Source organism: Melozone crissalis, unplaced genomic scaffold (genome assembly GCF_028551555.1).
Source record: "Melozone crissalis strain CALT ecotype California unplaced genomic scaffold, PUWL_Pcris_2 ptg000005l_1, whole genome shotgun sequence".
NCBI lineage: Eukaryota > Metazoa > Chordata > Aves > Passeriformes > Passerellidae > Melozone > Melozone crissalis.
In genome coordinates, this window is record NW_026535783.1 from 48,197,107 (window position 1) to 48,216,664 (window position 19,558).

Genomic DNA, 19,558 nt, shown 5'->3' on the forward strand with positions numbered 1-19,558 from the left:
AATATTTATAATACAGGGAGAGCCTGAAATATCAAGGTCATTGTGAATCTAACAGCACACTACGCAATACTCTAGAGAATTATTTTTATTTTTGAAAGCTTTTCAAATTATGCAGTCCAGAAACTTGATTTTCACTAACAGTTGCTTTGTAGTTGCAAAATGATTATAACTTGGAAGACACAGAAGGAGTGTACAGCCTCAGTACAAGGCAACCAGAACATTTTTAGCCAAGCAAGTACATTCTCTTGCTCACAAATAGGCCAGCACATTGGGCTACATTGTCAGTTTACTAAGTTACTGCATAAAGCCCTGCTGCTCGTTATTTTCAACAGTGCTGGGGTACTCATGCTGTGTGAAAGAAACTAAACAATAAAAAAGTTTAACAGACGCTGAGAGTGCTTCATGGGGTGCTGTACTACTACAGCAAGCATGACTTATTTATATTGGTGCACTCACACACTGCAGAAAAGCTGAATTCCAGCCCAACTAATTTATTTCAGTCTTGCAACTTTGTTCGTGCCATCAAGTGGTGATGCACTCTAGCTGCTTTCACACATCCCGTCTTCTCAAGGGAAGTAATGCAGCAAACCTGAGAGCAAACAGAAACACCCCTTGCTGGTCTGCATTCTTTTTCCTAGGTTGATAGAGGGCACTTCATTGCTTTGGGGACAGTCACAAATGAGGAAGATGGTGAAGGGAAATTTGCTGCATTACAGAGGAGAAAGTGCTGTAGAAGTGACCATGAGGAAGAGCTCTGCTCTGCTCTTCCTGGTAGTATATAGAGAAAACAAGCTCAGCATATCGGTTCCCATTGTTTGTTGATCACAAGTTCCATTTTGGACTCTGTGGCGTTCTTAAGGGCCAGTCCAATTCCTGATACTCCCAGAAGCTATCCTTGTGCAAGACACACTTTTTCCTCTTCCTCATTCTCCCCCATTCTCAGAAGGAAGAAATTCTTCCTTTCTCCACCTTTACCTGGCCTAATGAGAAAGCATCTTGTAATGATCCACACATCCCTGCACTTCCTATCTCTCTTCCTTTAAAACTAGAGAGAAACACGGGTCTGCGTGTTCACATATTTTCAACAGAAGGGAGAGTCCCAGATTACTTGTCATCCACTTAAAATTCTACAAAGTCCCAACACAAAATGTAAAGAGACTTAAAATGAATAAATATGATAGGAAATATCTCTGCAAACCAAGAAGAAACTACCTCAGTGGAACAAATCCAAAGCAACTCCAGATTTTACACAAGTAATACAGGGCTGGGAAGCATATTAACAATGCCATGTTTTTTTCTTCCCAGGCACATTTTTTCAGCTACAGTGCATAATGATCAAATGGATTCCAGGCAGGCTTAGCTTGGAAACTGGAAGGCTGTCACCCAAAACTCTCCCTTTTGTTTGTCATTTCAAGCCACAAGCCTTGGGGAAAATCATCTACATTTTAAATGGACCAAGAGGCATTGCTCATAAATCAGTGTCAAAGAAAACAATCCTGGAAAAGCAATCATTATTGACAGAAATTTCCTTTAAAAAATGAACAGAACTCTATTTTTCCATCTCTTCTTTGACTGCCATTTTAGCCTTCACCTTTTTTGTATAAATCTTGTAAAAATTTCATGTGTAAACCTCCCAGTCCTATAGAAAATGCCGCACACATTAACTGCCTACACTCAAAAACAGAGGGAATCCATTGCTTTCGTTTTGAAAAAAACCCCAAGTAGTATATGTACTATAAGATATCAATTATCAAAAGCAGTAATAGGACAGGTTAAAAAATTAGACATGACAACTATAACAGAGCATAGTCTAAGGCTGAGGCAGAATTTTACACAAGCAGAAAACTGGTTTGCAGACTCCCTGAAAAAATCCTACGTTCAGCCCCTATTCTATTTTAATTTTTACTGACTTTCCTGTCTTTTATTTTGAACTAATTTAACTTGATTGCTTTGATGCTAAAATAATTCTTCTAAATTAAGCTCTTTCCACCTCCACATGAATTCATATTTCATGCACAACATTTTTTGTTCAAGATTTGCACAGAGCTCTTACACCACTAATGCATGTCTGATGATGGCCCCAATCAGACTTAAATGATCAGATATGGAGAAACTACAGTACAGAACCACAGTCAAACATCAAGACTGAGCAGGAGACTTTAAGGATATTTTAAGTATCACATCTTGTTTCATGTTATACCACATTAAGTTTTTACTTCTGTTCACTTCAATGTTACAAGTTTACCTTTTTCTTAATCCTTAAGCTTAGTAATAAGACTAGATTTGGAAAAGGAAATATTTTGTCTAGAAGTACCTACTACACAGTTATTTAGGAAGCCTCATGATATCATCTGGGTAACTTTCCTCTACCAACAACTGAAGGGAGAAAATTCACTATTCAGTAGTTTCAGGGTAGCTATTGCAGTGCTCAAAACTACATTCAAGCACAGAAAGCTCAGCTTCACAAAGTCTCTTTCTAACAGTAACTATCAGCTAGGGTGTAGTTTATTCTTTATTGACCTACCTATTTTGACAGTTTTTCTTTTTTTTCCTGCCCACTGCTGTCAGCCTTGTATCACTAGATGCTCTTCCTCCTTTTGATGAATTTAAGGCACCCTCAGGAGTAAAGCATAAGGAACAAGCCTTATTACATTGAAAGTTTAAAAAACAGTATGATCAAAGAATTGCAAAATCCTAGATAAATTTTATAAATTTCAAAATAATGTATGAATGGACAAGCAGTTTACCACAGCATGAAAGAAATGCTTTGCTTATACATAAATAGACCTAAGAGCTATCACAAAAGAAATAGCAATACAACAGATAAGGAGCCTATGGCAAGTTTGAAGCAATTTATTGGCATTCCTGGTATCGCAATATTTTAAACAGATAGTGGTATTTCTGAAAAATATCTGAATTATTTATCAATCCTTCCACCCAGAGGCAGTCAACCTAACAGGACTGCAGTGAAGCTGCACTTCCAACCTTCTGCCCACACGTTACACCAAGCAGCGCTGAACCTCCCTAGAATTATTTGCAAAGCACAAAGCAGCAATCCTTCAGACAACTTCATGAATATCCCACATGTTTACCTTAAATGCCTCAAATCTTTATTCTAATTAGTTCAGACTGAAAAAGCAAAGCCAAGGCTCAAACAACATACACATTCAGTACACTCTTTGTCCCTGGGAAAACTCTTCAAGGCTGTTAAATGTGTTTCCTAAAAAACTTAGAGGAGCCTTTTCATGTAGATTCATAGTGCTTCAGAATTATGCATTCCCTGACAGAACTCCAATGGAAGTTCACTACTAAGAAGTGAACTAGCGAAGAATGTGAACTAATCTGTGTCAGTTTGGCTGAACATGCTCTGTATGCCTAACCTGAAATAGGATGACATTAGTCACAGGCCTTATCTAGCTAGAAGCTAAAGACCTTAATATTTAAATATCCAGTATCAACACAATTCCTTGTACTAGGTTAAAAGGAAGGTCACCAGCTAGCTCACTAAAAATGGACCTTTGGGGAGCCTCACTGGGTAGGTAAAAGAACATTGCTACCAAGAAAAGGTGGTGATGCCTGCTTTAGTCTCATGAAAGAACATTATAACATCTCATTATCACGTTCAGTTTTATTTCAAATGCAAACTATGAATAAAGCAACCCCCCTTTTTGACTTAATGAAATGATGAGGTGAACTGCAATGAAGGAAACCAAATAAACAGGTTTTTGAATGCAGTACTTGTATTTTTCTCCTTTTCCCAGGAAAACAGTTACCCACCACCCTTCACCTCTCCTACTCCTTTTAAACAAAGACAATCAGGAAAAATCCAGTTTTCTTGTCACACACATGAAGAATCTATACTACTTTCACCACAAAGGTGAAATTCACTCAAAGAGTGACAATTAAGAAGAAAAGCTTGTGTCATAATAACAACAATAAGAAAAACCCCAAATCTCCCCAAACTACTGACTGTAAGGGGGACAGCTCTCTGTGACAAACGCTTCTGGACTTATAACTGAAATGACTGGTTTTGAATGTAAATGTCACCAATACTGTAGAGAAAGTATAACAGGCTGAGAAAGCACACAGGGAATGATGAAGTGAGCTGTTGCTATAGTGATTCTGATAAGATTCTCTCAAGTGTCTTTCCTTTTCCCATGTAACCACAATCAAGTCTAATTTAAAACCGACTCTTCCATTAATTGTATCTTTTTCCGGTATTCTGGCATGCAAAACCAGACAAATTAAGAACCATACAAGATACTACATTTCTTGCTTCAGGGAATTTTATTTAATCTCAGCAGTTTCAAAGTGCATAAGGATAAAACTTGCTGTTTCAAAGCTCAACAAAGGGTCAGTTCTGCTGATTCTTTTACCTGGATCTCTGAAAACTGATTAACACAAGGCTGTAAAAAAGGTATATATAATTAAAGCACTGATTTGATTGTTACCATTTTACTAACTCAGCTATGCTTGTCATTACTTCAACAAATTAAACCTGAGTGAAAGCTAGTGTACAAGTTACAAACTTACTTCTCAAAACGAAAAACAAATGTTTGCAAAAGCCTGCTTGCAATTTCTAGTTACTGTTAACCATCTTTGCATGTGGTTCACTTCGCCAAGTGACAGACCACTAAAGGCTCCCAGAAAGTCTGTTTCCAGCAGAAAGGTAGCTCCCACTAGCTGCACTTCAAAAGTAAGTTTGAAATCTTTTGTGTACCAAATAGTACTTGTGTCATGGACCTTCTTCAACCACAGTTAACTTTATGTCACTTGAGGGCTAAACTGCTTTAAAGCTCATTAGACTCAATTTTTAAAAAATAAATTATTACAGATGTTTTAGAAAACCTCCATCTCTTAGCTACCAACTACTGCAGGGATGTCACAGTGAAGCTTGCTTTCCAGCAACCATTAACCAAGCTGGACAGAGATGTAGCACCAAGGGCTTTCCATGCAAACAAAATAGTGACTTCAAGTTCTGTGACAGCTCAGTGTCAGAGAGAAATGCACCACACATCAAGGTGTTTCTGCCTTTTAGCACTAAGCCCATACTATGAGAGAATACCCCTTTCACGCCATATTAAATAGGCATACTTGAAGCATATGCATAAGAACTGCTGTCAAGAAAACAAATAATGACCTCTTGATTTTATGGCAGGAAAAAGATCTCAGCCTTTAACAGACATTGCTATTATTGTATTTGCAAATAGTAACTTTTTAACAATGCCTAATATTCAGTGTAGATTTAACCTGGGGCAAAATTAACATAATTTTGTTAGAGACCTAATCACTGAGACCTGCAGTCTACATTGTAACTATGTTGCATTTTCCATTTATTTTACTCAAATTCCTTATGGTTCACAAAATAGCTCCCAGAAATAGATCACACATTAGCTTCAAACGACTGCAGCATTCCACTGACTGACATAACCCTTGACACTTTCCAGTTTGATCACAGTTGAACTCACACAGATCATAAGTGATGTATTTCTGTCTTGAGTATGTCAAAGTATGCAATACAGAGGTGTACAAGCCAAACTGTTTATTCTGCAGTTTGTTTCACACCACAATCAGAGCAAAAAAGAGGTGCTGGGAATACAGCACCTCTGAGTGCTTCAGGAATACAAATACTGAATGGATCTCAGTAACGAACTTAAGCAGGGGAAGAGCCAAACCTTGCACTTGTTCCCAAGCACTTCACAAACTAGATTTGCACAGTACAGGTTTTACCTTTTCAGATTTGCTGTCACAGGCACATAATTCAAGCCTAATTTTGCACTAATATATTTACATTTTTCACTGCTACAGTCTGATGTCCTTGTGTATTTGCTCTCCTTCTGCACCCCATGAGTGAAGGGGAGGCAGAAAAGAAGGCTTTAATACTAAATGTAAACACCTAAAAAGAGAACAAAACCCCTGATACCTGCAGTTTCAGTCACAGCCACTGTCAATAAGGCAACCATTTCCAAAAGGTCAATCATTGGTGAATAGGCCAGGGCTACCACACAGTTCATCATTATTCTGTTTACTTTTCATGTCATGTCTCAATGAGCAATACTTACTGGTATTTCTTTTTTCTTCCAACCTTGCATTTTCCTAATAAAAATACTTTTAGCAATGAGTAACAAGAAATGCTCAACTCCTTTACACATTTTAAACTGTTCTCTAACCACAGTACCCAATCACAGCACTTCTGAGCCATCTAGTTAGCATACCTAACTAGTATATCTAACTTCTGAGACTCACGAGACCAAAATGTCCTTTGCCTCATTGCATATGTCAATCCCAAGGAACAGCAAGTACAACAAGGATAAACATGGCAAACTGGACCAAAGCATTTTGTAAGGCAGTTTGAAATTTGTGGGCTCTTACCCGCTACATGATTGTTTTATTATTTTCAGGAAAAGACTATGCTATCAGATCTGTTATTTAAAGAGAGACAGCAGGTACCTCTCTTTAAGTACTGGATGTACTGTAGGACAAATGCTCCCTTGCGTAGGTAGCTGCAAGCTGCAGAGTAAAATGAGGTCACGCTACCCAAAACAGGCAGAGAGGATTTCATAATGCAAAAAGGTATTTTGTAGTTTCTCCCCTTTTGAGACAGGAACACATCCAAGACTGCTAGTTATAAATACAATGGTGACAGCACCAAGCCTGCCAGAGTCCAGTAAGCACTTGCTGTCAAGCACACAGTGTGATTCTTGAGGTGTCCTGTGCAGAGCCAGGAGCTGGGCTCAATGAGCCTGACTGGTCCCTTCCAACTCAGCATATTCTATGACAAATCACTAATGCTTTTGGTTCTGCTAATGACTGGCCCAGAATGCAAAGCCAGGATGACTTGCTACTTTGCCCTTTTACAGTGGCCTACTCAGACCTTGTATACAGGGTCCAAACTGACATTTACACAGCAGTTAAGGAAAACTGCAAAAAGAAGTAATCACTGCAGGACAGTAACTTAAATGAAGACAAAAACATCTTTTTGCTGGTAAAGTGGACTGTAACAGACTCCTGCTGCACATGTTCTGCTGTCACGCTCTCACAGTAGCTGCTTCACCTCATTCACTGCCAGTCAGACACACAAGCAGCCAGGCTTATTTGTGGACTTTGGCACAAAATGTGCAGACAAGGGGGAGGGAGATGGTGTCCATTTTACACCCAGCTGTCAGCTGCCAGAGGCCGTCTATTTAGCTTGTAGCTTGATTTAGTCCAGCTCTGCACACTCCCTAGTGGAACTTGGAAGAAAGGAGTATTTTCCCCCTTTTTTAAATGAAAGCAGTAGTTACAGAGGAGAGAGCATAATAAATGTCAATGTAAAGAGGATCATCATAAAGTTGACTCTGGAGATTAAAGGCAGCTTTATATCCATACCAATTCTTAAACAACAGATATTACTCTTAAAGGTGAAAATCAGTTTGCAAATCCAGATGCCAAAATTTGTGTGTTTTTAGCCTGACAAGTACTAGACTGAAGGGGTGGGGTGGGGGAGGGGGGGGGGGAATAACCAAAATCCCTGCTCACTTTTCAGCATGAGAAAGGAATTATTATTGGGTCTACATTCACAGCTGAGCAAACAGGCATTTCTATCAGCTGCTGTCTTGTATATCCCTTTCAAATTTTAACAATAAATCCAAGAAAGCATTCTTTGTCGCTGCTTAAATGCTCCCTAAACTAGATCCTGGGTCTAATCCCCACCTGGTCCAAAGAGAAAACACACAGCTCCTCCAAGCTACCAGGGACCTGCCCCAGTCAGCTGAGGATCTGGCACACCACACATGCATACAACCATTAATTAAATGAAAGCTGGGAGACATGGACAACCCCAGCACCTTCCAAACATGTGCAGTCCAGCACCCCATAGAGATGCACCAGTGGTGAAGATAGAAAACAACTGATGAAAACAGCCACAGCGCTATTTCTGAAACAACCAACTCCACATTTAATTGAGTCCCTCCGGCTTTCAAACTGATGTAGCAATGGGGAGACAGAGAGGCAGCTGAAAAGCTTGGGGACATTCTCCTTCAGGGACAGGGACACATAAGGATTTAAAAAAACAGGCAAGAGGATAAAATCAGCTGACAAGAAAGGCTCAGACTTCTATCTAAGCTTTTTCCAAACCCATACTGTTCTTCCATCCCACAATGCCCTCCACAAAAAACCGCAAAAGAAAGGTAAGGAAGGGATTACTCAGGGATTAGTAAACCCAGTTAGGAACCAAGGATTTATCAAGTAAATCTCAGAAAGAGGTAACAGGAACTATGGCAGAAGAAACAGTTGCAGGTAGCTCAGCAGAGTGCTTGGTACAGAGAAGCACAGAAAATGCAACTGGACTCATTCCAGCAGACAACATAGATACGTTATTTGGAGCATGCAGCTCCAAAATGCTCACTATTAAAGCAGTATTTAAACAACAAAAAGAAAATCCCAATCAACCAAGCAAACAGCCAACCAAGCGACCAACATAGCAACCAACCAACAAAAAAGTAAGTATCCTGAATGACTGTTTGAGTAATTTTTTTTTCATTTTGCCACTGAGCATCTTATAGTCAGAAAGTTGCACCTTAACTTAACTTTTCTGTAAACAATAAGAGTAATAATGATGACCTTTGCTTATCTACTGATTCAATACTCCTCTATTCAATTACAGCGAAGCACTGTTTTGTGGATCTGTCTGCAATCAAGCTTCTGCCCTTAGGGAGAACATTTTTTCACAGGCACAAATGTATATGCAGAAATAAGCAGATATACAAGCTGAATAAATGTACCCTCTTATTTTAATTTTTGTTCTGCACTCTAATCTGTCTGGACATTTCTGAAGATGGAAATATTTAGAAAAAACGGAGCCATTGGAATAGAGTAACATTATTGACTTTTCAAATTTTTTTAAGTGGGGCAAGAAAAATCTACAGTCTGTTGGATATAATCACATAATTTTCTACATGTCTTGATAACTAAATGCTGACACAACACTTTCAGTCCTACAAAAGCATAAACATATTTTTTTTTAATAAAAAGGCAGCTACTTGAAAATTAACATGCCAAATCATTTACAAGCTAAAGAAAGATGCATGCTAATGTAAATCTACCTCCTCCCCATCATAATAATTTTCATTATTGGTTATAAAACCATTTTATCTAAAATGGAGTGTAAGAGAACAAAGCAGGTCTATAACTGTGGTGATTACTCTGCCTCTTAACATGGTCATCTTATATGTTCATTCCATTTCCACAGAGTTTCACCTCGTGGAACTCTTATCACACCAGCTATCTGTTACTATATACAATGCAGCAATGTGCATCAAAACCACAGATAGTCTGAGCACAAGAGATTATACTGGATCCACTCTGCTGTATCACATTACTAAACTGAACATCTTCACTGTTACCAACAAAGCACACAACACTTTTCTTGACTATCATGTCCAGTTAGACGGTATAGCTCCTTTTTTATGTGCTTGACCAGATCACAGTCATCGTAAAAGCCTGTAAAATAAACCAAGATTTTATGAAACAATGATTTTAAACGAAGATCATATGGACTGTTCATTACATATAGTAAAATGAAGGGATGTCCTCACTGAAATACTGCATAGCTTTGTATTTCATACGTTGGCTGAGGTGTGACAGGAAAAAAATATCTTAATGCCTTTGTCCGTCTCTCCATCAGTCTAGCCTATAAATTAGCACATGACGTGCCATCATTCAAACATACTGACAGTTTTCTTAACAAGTGTGGTGCAAAATAGGAATTCTCAGGCAGTGGAATGTTAGAGATGCTTTGGTCCCAGGCCTGCTCCCACACAACCTGCAAAAGCATGGTACAAAACTGCCACCATGGTACAAAACCAAAAATATTGTGAAACTGTATAGGACTTACTAGCACTCACATTAGTCTCCTGAAAAAATGTTTCCTCAAACATTGTAAAGAAAAAAAATGTATAGAAAACTGTCAGACAGACGGACATCCTTTTCCATGTTAAACTACCATGTGATATGCCCTGGAGTGTTTAAAAACATTTCGCATTCTTAGTGGATGTCCAGTCCCACTTTCTTCTAAGACTTCCTTTAGTTACAAGTCAGAGAAAACAATCATAGGGAAAAATACAAAGTAAATCCTGGTAAGTGAGTAAACTTTACACATATATGTTTAACCCAAGATGTATTTTCAACCCAACAACTGCGACAAGCTATGCAACTCCTATTTTCCAGACTGAGGACATTTGAAAGCCGACACTATTAACTGCATATCTTCACTCTCCAGCTCCTAACTTTTTTTTTTTTTCATAATAAAATTAGTACAATATAGGCTTCAAATACTCATCCCGTTCTTAAAAATCAATTTTCAATAAAACTATTTTTCTCATCAGAAGCTCATCCACAGCTGCTTGCTGAGTCCATTTAAGCCAGGAACACCCTGATTCACCCCTTGGAAAACCGCCTTTAACGGCAATAAAATAACATCTCAACTTAGCTCAAAAACTACCTTTATTCTTTCTTTTACTACTGATTACAGTAGAAGAATCCTGATCACTGACATTCATAAGACATTTTCTGCCTGGAAGACTTTTGACTTTGCACTTGGCCCTCTATTTATGACATTTAAACTGTTCAGCATCTTGAGTATGCTGGTTGCAGTAGCACAAAATCCTGAATTTCCCGAAGTATACAATAAACACTCTCCCATTTTTAGCCTATTTTATTATTTCATATGTGCTATGTAAGAATAGATGAAGGTAAAATGGCCTAATATTTTAATTTGAACAGCTACCCCATAACCCAGTGCTATTCAGTACTACAATTCTGTAAATTAAAGCTAACCAAAAAATCAACAGAATTGCTATTAAAAAAAAAAAACAAAACAGTTTGCACACCCCAAAAATAAAAATCTGTATTAAAGGCACTTGTTTCCCCAAGAAACCTATATTGTACAGCTAGGCTTTACAAGCAGCATAACATAAACTTGAGAAGGTTACTAGTTAAGCAACTGAAAACAGAACTTTTAATAACTATTGCCCCTTCTACAGCTGCAGACATAATATACTCTCCACTCTTCTATGTTATGCTTAGTTTAGCTCAAAAATTACTATGTGACTCAAAATAGCAGGAATGCACGCTTATCACATCTAAGTTGAAACAGGAATAAAAACTAGCACCTACAAATACAAAAATCCTGACATACTGAGGATCTTATTTCATCAAATAAAAATAAGATTTCCTAAATTGGTATGTTTTAAATAGAAAACATTTTCTAAATGCTTTCCATGTTGCATTTAATATAATTAATGTTTACATACTCATTAAAATTTGAACATTTGTAGAAAAGCAATACTTTCATTTAAGGTTCTTTCTCAAAGGCAGCTGTCCATATCAGGAAAAACAGCATTCTGGTAAACATTTACCTCTTCTTTAAAAAAAGAATATCAAATGTATAAAACAGAGCTGTAAATAAATACCTCTAAACCACGGAAGTATCTACAGAAGACTGTCTCTTTACTCAGTAAGAAAATGGTTCTAAATTGAGTACTATCCTTCCAAAGAAATTAAACTCGTTTGAAGAACTCATTTTCTGCTGCCAGAAAATAGCAATAAGCCTTTCTTTAAAAGGTAGTTTAAATTATAAACATGAAGCATTATTAAATATTTTATTTGAATTGAGGTTTCTTGCTTGCTGATTTAAACTAAGACCAAGTCAACAATCAAAATAATTCTAATTGTAATCAACCTATCTGCAATAAGACAGCTCCACAGGTCTACAGCATGTCAAGATTACTCCATATTAAGCTGACAGTAACAAGTAGTTCATAGTTATTTTTTCCACCACATTAATTTTGATCCAAAAAGGAAATACTTGCACCACACAGAAGAGTGATTTAGGTTGATGGATAGAATAATCATAAAGTTAACAGTTCCTATGGAAGGGACCATGACAACTCTGCTAATGGTAGTAGACCTAAAAAAAATTTATGGGTTTATACTGGTAGCTGCCACTTTCAACAAAACTGAAAGAGAAAATATTGCTGTACTGTTTCATACTGTTTAGGAAAGCTAAAGGACAAGGACCTCTGTAAAACCATTAACTTTTTTATTTTTTTCTGTTTACATGGGACTGGAGACTGGCTTTGACTGCTGTAGCTGTTCAGGGGCTGTATAGAACCGGAAATTCCTTGCAGGCAAAGCCAGATAGAGTTAATTCTCTAGCATATCTTTATAATTATTAGTCATATTAGTCATTAACTAAAGCTAGCAAAGGAACAAATCTTCGCTTGTACTTGTTTTAAATTCTGAATCTTATAAAAGGTTTTAGTCCATCCTGTCCATTTGTGTTCATCTGAATGGCTCACTCTCTACATTCCCGGCTGCATTTAATCTCTGTCTGGACTTTCAGTATTTCTAAAACATAATGCAAGATCTGCCTCGAGACAGACTTTTTGCTGATACAGCGGTTTACTAAACAACTTCTGGAATGCCATTGGACATAGCAAAACTGACCTTTAAGGAGGAGCATGGGTCAAACTCTGAGACAAAATTGCCCTTTCTCCTTCAATATATGAGTGCAACAGTTGAGATCTGGTCACATTGTACTTTAGATTATCTCCCGTAGAAGCTACTAGGCAAAAAGCTCTGAGGTGCTGGCAAGAAAGATGCTAGGTAAAAGATACAGAAATCTGCTACACCCTTTTCTTCCTAGAATTATAATGAAAGCCTGTCTTCCAATATTAAATGAAAAACTTATCCACATGGAGGTGTGGACAAAATAATTTCTGTCAATTTCTGAATTTGGCTTCATCTATCTATTGAATCTAGAAATATTGCGGATGATGAGGAGGAGAGATTACCCCCAACACTGATACTGCCATCTGTTTGTAGAAGAATCCTTCTTTTCCTCTTGTTTTAAAAATAAAGCTTTTAAAATCCAAATGCTTATCCTTCTAGCATTGGCAACATACAACTAAAAAATTAGTGCTGATGAAAAGCCTTCCAACTTTTTGTGCTTTTATATGCAGTGCCCTGAAAATTCTTTAACAGTTTCTGCAACGTTTAAAGAAAACTATATACAAAAGGACAAATGAACTATGAAAAGCAGACGACTGAGAGGGCATGTATTACAGGAAAAGAGCCTTCTGAATGCTCTTCAATATGCTCGTCAATGTTTCATCTTTAATGATGGTTCTCCTGCACTTCAAAGCATGCTACACTGAGCACACTGAAATTTGATGTTGTTACATGATAAGGCTTGCTGAAATTTGGCTCTGGGTTCTGAAACGTAGTTACTAATGTTTTTTTCCAAAGATTCCAACAGTTCAGACTGTGACAAACCATGGGCAGATGAAGACAACAGAGAAAGTGAAAGATGAGAGGGAGAGTAAGAACGTGTGCCCCTCTGTACAGAAATGAGTGAATGCTGGAGCTTCAGCACAGTGGAGTCCCTACAGCCAGAACAGCTACATCTGACAGCACTGGCTTGGATAGTGACCAATATTTCTTCACATAAAGCAGCATCACACACAGGCAACCATAGCAGAACAGCAGCAAACACTGGTATTTCTGTCATTCACATGAAAAGAATGAAATATTCTAGTGAGGTATATATCTCTGGTGTTTCCCTTCCTTGTGCCTCCCTACCTTCTGAAAAGCTGCCCAAATCTTTTGCAAATTAACTTATTTTAAAGCACTCAGCCTAGGCAGGTGTCCAAACTGGTAAAACATACCACGCCAACAAAATGTGCCAGCAAATTGTATTTTTCTCTTCAGATGCTTCCACCACTTCTCAATATCATTAAAAAATATAACTACTGCATAACTTGAATAGCAGGCAGCTATTTCTGACTCATTTATTTTTATACCTTTTTTTAACCCATATACTTTTCTGGAGGCATTGAAAACCAAGAATTGATCAGTTATTTCACCTACAGCCTTAAGAGACTGAAAACATCTCAAAGGAAGAATTAAGTAAGTTGCAGGACTCTGTTTATATCTCCTATTTGTGCTGGAACAGGTAATGGTATTCATTACGTTCTGTAGATTTCTACACAGAAATGAAGTACCATGCTAGTAAGAATGAATGTCACACAAATATCATTCGGGAATACATTTTTCTTGGTACACTGTGAAAATTTATTATAAACAATACTTTAGAGTAACAACATTTTCAGACACTAAGCTGCTTGACTAGTATGAAAGTAAAAGTGCAACTTCTGCACCCATAGAACAGACATTCAGATAACAGAGAGTGCAGGTGAAACTTTGCATGTAATGTTGCCTTGAGCAGTAACACACAGGTATTATTAGGAAAAAGCACAATTTCATATGGACAGAGATCAGAGCCCCAAAATTATTTTAAGGCTGAAATCAGGCCTCAAAACTGTAACTTACTACCATCCAAACGAAACAATTCTATGATTCTATTAAAGATAGTACATCTACGGATGTGGGAGAATAACTTCTAATCATTTGCTATTGTCTCGTTTTGTGATTATAATCAGGTATGGACCCCAAGTAATAAATCCTGAAGTCTGCAGAAACAGCTGTGTTTTCAAAAAAAAAAAATTACCAATAACAGAAAGATAATAAAAAAATCTAGGCAGGTCATGGGTTTAATGCAATTAAAAATTCTCTTGAGGGGTCTCAACATAAGAAAAACTTCACCCATTCTTTTCACACACATTGAAAAATCTTTGTTGGCATAAAACCTACATACAAAATCAGCAGTTACCTCATCACAAAACCCCTCTTCATTATGCTAATGTTTCAATCATAAGAAAAACACCCTGATGTGTGAAATAGTGACATCTCAGTGAGACAGGACAAAGTACAGCGAACTGCAGATCTTTGATCTGGCTGAAAGTGCTCTGCATTCTGATGAGAATTTTTGCTGGGATCCTAGGAGATGAAAGGATTTTTTTAAAGCCTGACAGTTAACAGAAGGGGGGAGGTATTCAGAAGAGAACAAAAAGAGGAGCACTGAAAGCAGATGACATCATGCCTCAAACTGGCCTTTACCATCTTACTGACATGTTCCACAATAGCAGTTTCCACACAGCTATTCCTGAGCTCAAGATCCTCTGTGGAGACAGTATGGCTGGAGATCCTATGCTTTAAAAGGACAGAAAATAGAAATAGGTCTAAATATAACACATATATTTTATTTTGGGATCCTAAATGCCTTATGGTAATGGTCCAGAATACTACTTTTTGAAACTACGTTCTGCCTAATATTATAGATGGAAAGTCTCCAGCCTACAAAGCTAACAATTACAAGATCTGTCACTCCCATCTCCAGGAAAATACCATGCTGCAAGCATGGTAATGCCATTATTTCCCTCTGATTCTTCCCACAGGCACTTTGCCTTTTGTACCGGCAACATCTTCCAACCTTGCAGGGGCCTTGGAACTGATTATCTTTCCCCTCAGGTTCCCAGAGGCTCCAAACACTAGGGAGAGGTACCAAATTTCCCTCTTTATACTCTACAAGCAGCTAAGAGTAAAACCACAGGACTTTGGGAGCATTCTGATTATGTTCAGTCAAATGCACACACAGTCAACTTACCATGTACAGGCCATGTACACAACAGTTGTTTGCAATAGACTTCTATACCTCAGAAGACATAAAATGTAAAAAACAGACACAAAACCAGTTTTTCTCTGATACTGTTTTCTCCTGTTCAGAAGTTTTCTCTACTTAAATAAAAGAAAAATTGTACTTGGAATTTTCTCATTAAGTCAGAAAAAGAGAGATTTCCTGTCAAAGCTTCTCTGCTTCTTAACTTTCCCTCCCTACACCCCTCATTTATGTTTCATGGTGTGGCCATTTACAAGGGACATTTTTGTGTGTCAAACACCCTCACAGGTGCAAAGACCTATCTTTATAAAAATGCCATTCATTTTACTTCCAGCCTAAGTGCAAACTGTAAAGACCAACTAAAGTGCAATGCAAATACCTATATCTCCTATACCCTAAAGCTAGAATGCATATTTTCACTTGACAGAGAAAATGCTGTTATAATTAGGATTTTTACACGCTGTTTCACTACCTGAATACACATCCATTTTGAGAATAGTTTGGAATGAAGTCTCCTTGAAAACAGATACTAATACCGCCAAAAGACAGCATTTTGCAACACCAAAACAAAGCACCATCACAGGGACACAAAGAAGAAAAATTTCAGCCAGAGCATGTCCGACAAGCCATGTGACACATCAATACTCTTCTAGTCTCCCCATAAGGATGACTAAAATCTGTATCAATGGCACATTATTATATTTGATATGCACACAGCTGTACTCTCACCAGCCATAGTGGAATTTTATCTTAGGAAAACTGTAAATAACCATTATTGCTTTTGCACTGTAACTCTCTCTACTAGAAGGTGTTCTTAAGGATAGAAATCCTGTGTTATAACCCAAGGTACTAACCAAGCACACATTAAGACTAAGAAGGTTATTTACTTGTTAGAGATTCCCATAATATTTTCTCCCTATTACTATGGATAATTTTTTATGCTCCTAAGTTTTTGTGACTCTTTCTGAACTCCTTTTCTCAAGAAGAAAGAATCTGTAAGATACATTAAAAACACTTTACTGTCTGGATTTTATCTGTGCGATTTTGAGACTTAGCAATTAAAACTACCCCACTTTCCTTTGTACGTTAGGGAAGTCAAAGGTCTTTTGAAATCCCTGACCCTAAAGGGCCTGACTCCATCAGAGAGAAAGTAAGGACATGTGGCATAATAGAACACATTCAAGAATGCTACTAAAAGGTACTAGAGGGCTCTCATTAAACTGGCTTTACATTCTTCTGTTTTTATCTCTGCTGTTGCAAGATGGAAAACTGACTTCTGTCTACAGATTCTGATAAGACCAGTGAAATCTTGATCAAAAGGAATGATAATGCCGCTAACCTGCCCTCTGTGAGTGAGTCTTCTTCCAACTTTTATTTTTTACCTACAGGATATTGCTAGTATTCGCCCCATTTCTATTGTTTCCATATTGAAGTTCCGAGGTTCAGATACCATCCCAGTAGTAACACAGAATCAGTCTAATGTAGTCACATACTTAAAACAGTGCATACTTACACCAGCTATCCAGAAAACACCTTAACTAAAAAAACCCAATCACTATTTATAAATAACAACCTGGCATTATTTGTAAGGATGTTCTCTCATGCGCTTTGACAGGATGTGTTACTTTTTCCATCAAAAAACTTAGTTCTCAAAATGTGTGTGCCACTGTCTTAAAATTTATTCTAGTGATCAGCAATAATTGCTACTCTCTCAAAGTCAATATTGAGAGGTATTGACTTGAAGTAAACAAGCATTCAACCTGACACTACCAGAAAATGTGTACAGTTCAATCAACACAAAAATAGTAGGCAAAAGATGTAACAACCCATGCATAGAGTGAACTACACAGCTCTACTGGGAAACATACAAGTACTAAGGGGACAATATACTTCGCCCACCCTTGACTTGACTTGACAGTATGCCCATTTTCATTCTTCTGTGTTCTAAGGAAAAAAGCTTCCTTGAGTCCTACACTTAAACATCCAAATATCATGTAGCCAATTCAGATAAATAATGATTCAGAGAACAAAAAAAAAAGTATTGAAAGGAAAAGCTGTGAACAAACATGACTATTTATATTTTCAGCATCTCTAACATAAACCAAAGCTGCAGGTTACATTAGCTGCTAGCTCAGTATCTCAGATTAACATGCTTGACAGGAGACAATGCCAGAGGTCCACAGAAGGGCAGCCATAACCACGCAGAAGTTGGCAAGAAAGCCCTTGGCTGTGAATTGTAAGACAAGTAGATGCGCATACTTTGCAAGAGAGAAATCAAAAGCCAAGGAGCTGGAAAGGGTCAGTCTTCAAAGGACAAGACCTCATGGTATTTACTCTTATGGCTCAAAGTTTGTGTTGAGGGGAAATGATGCTTACTTGTAAAGGTAGTATTCGGCCTGATCCACTTCTTCTCGTGAAGAAATGTTGTCCACAAACTGATTAAAAAATAAGAAATACAAGCTTAAAAAAGGAGCATTCACATGAAACATATTAGAAGAAAATAACAAATAACAAAATACACTTGTTTGGCACATTTACCTACCTGACAGTACTGGAATTCCTCATATCTCTGCTCGCTCCTAATTCAGGTTTCTTCTAGACTGCTAAAACTCAAATCTTTTTAAACTGAGAACTTCCTTCTTTAATTCTAAGAAACTTTATGCTTGAAAAAGAAGCTTTTAAAGTATAAAGTATGCTTTATACTTTAATCTTGAAAGCCATCTGAGGATTAAACACCTATAGCTCAGTACCCTGTATTTTTGCTGTTCCTTTAAATCTTTGCTCTTTAAACATACTCTTTATTTAAGCATATATTCAGTTCCTCACATTTTTGCCACAATTTTGATAGAGTTTTGACGTGACACATTGCTTTCTCAAAAAAATAATATTTTACCTATAGTTTGCCTGTTGTGCCTACTCATAGTATATATTGTGAAGCACAGGGACAGCAAAATTTTGTATTTCACTATACTTACAAACAATGGTAAGAAAAAAAATCACCATGCTGTACTGCACAATCGTCCTCTCATTTACAATCCTGTCTTCTTAGAGAACTCCCAGTGCTATCAATTACTTCAATACAAGCCAAGTTTTCAGCCAGATTTATCTTATGGTAACAGTGAATCCTGTTTTCCTGTACATTTTACTAACATAAATATAAAGGTGCTGGAACACTACAGCACCTTAATAATATAATACCTTTAGTTCAGAATAAACAAATATGCTCTCAAGGCCAGTACTCCTCTTTACCCTAAGCCTAATCTAAAAATAATTCAGCTGACTGGTATTTGGTCACCCATTCCTTCATTCTCTTAGCATGCTGTATACACAGAAATCTCATCTTGTGAGCATGGCAATAGCATGCCTGTGTACTTTACCTACATTCCAGAAAATATGAATCTGATGTTAGCTTCAGGTATTGGAAAGTGGGGCTGTTTGACAATCTGAAAATGCCATTTCTCCAGGGAGGTCAGCCCAAAGCAGGAAAGGATTAAATCTGATTCATAAAAAGGAGAGGAATACCTACTTCCCTCGTGGACACTATCTCAGAAGCAATGGTCAAGAATGCTTGATCTGTGTAAATGCCTGCTCTTGTAACTGAACAAATCGTTCTGTGACTCCTCAGTTAGTGGTGCAAATTATCCTAATTAGTGGTATTACTGAGATAACTCAGCTTCTCTGGGTAATTTTGAAGACTGAAATCAGTTTGTTGTTTTGGCTTTTAAACAAACAACTTATTTATTCTCCTTCTTCATTACAAACAATCATTTATTTACACAGGGAATTTAAAAAAATGTATCTCTGCTTTTCCTCCCCTTTTCCAGATTAACCTATCCAGAGGATGAAACTGGTTACTCTTCCCAGTAAAAATAACGGCTTTGCTTAACCCATGTCAGCATCTGCTCTGCCTCAGTCTCCTGCAGTGAAAGAAAGCTATAAAATCAAAATATGTTCACCTCCACCTCACTCTAAAGGAAGCCTGGAACTGGAAGAAGACAGACA

General features: G+C 37.5%; 1 protein-coding gene across 1 annotated transcript in view; it reads right to left on the reverse strand.

The window, feature by feature from the left end:
* Positions 1-19,558, reverse strand: part of MRPS27 (mitochondrial ribosomal protein S27) — a 42,731-nt gene that overhangs the window by 15,151 nt on the left and 8,022 nt on the right. The window contains exon 4 of the mRNA XM_054282018.1: positions 17,933-17,991. Within this exon, the coding sequence (XP_054137993.1) occupies positions 17,933-17,991 (59 nt within the window). The remainder of the gene's footprint in view (positions 1-17,932; positions 17,992-19,558) is intronic.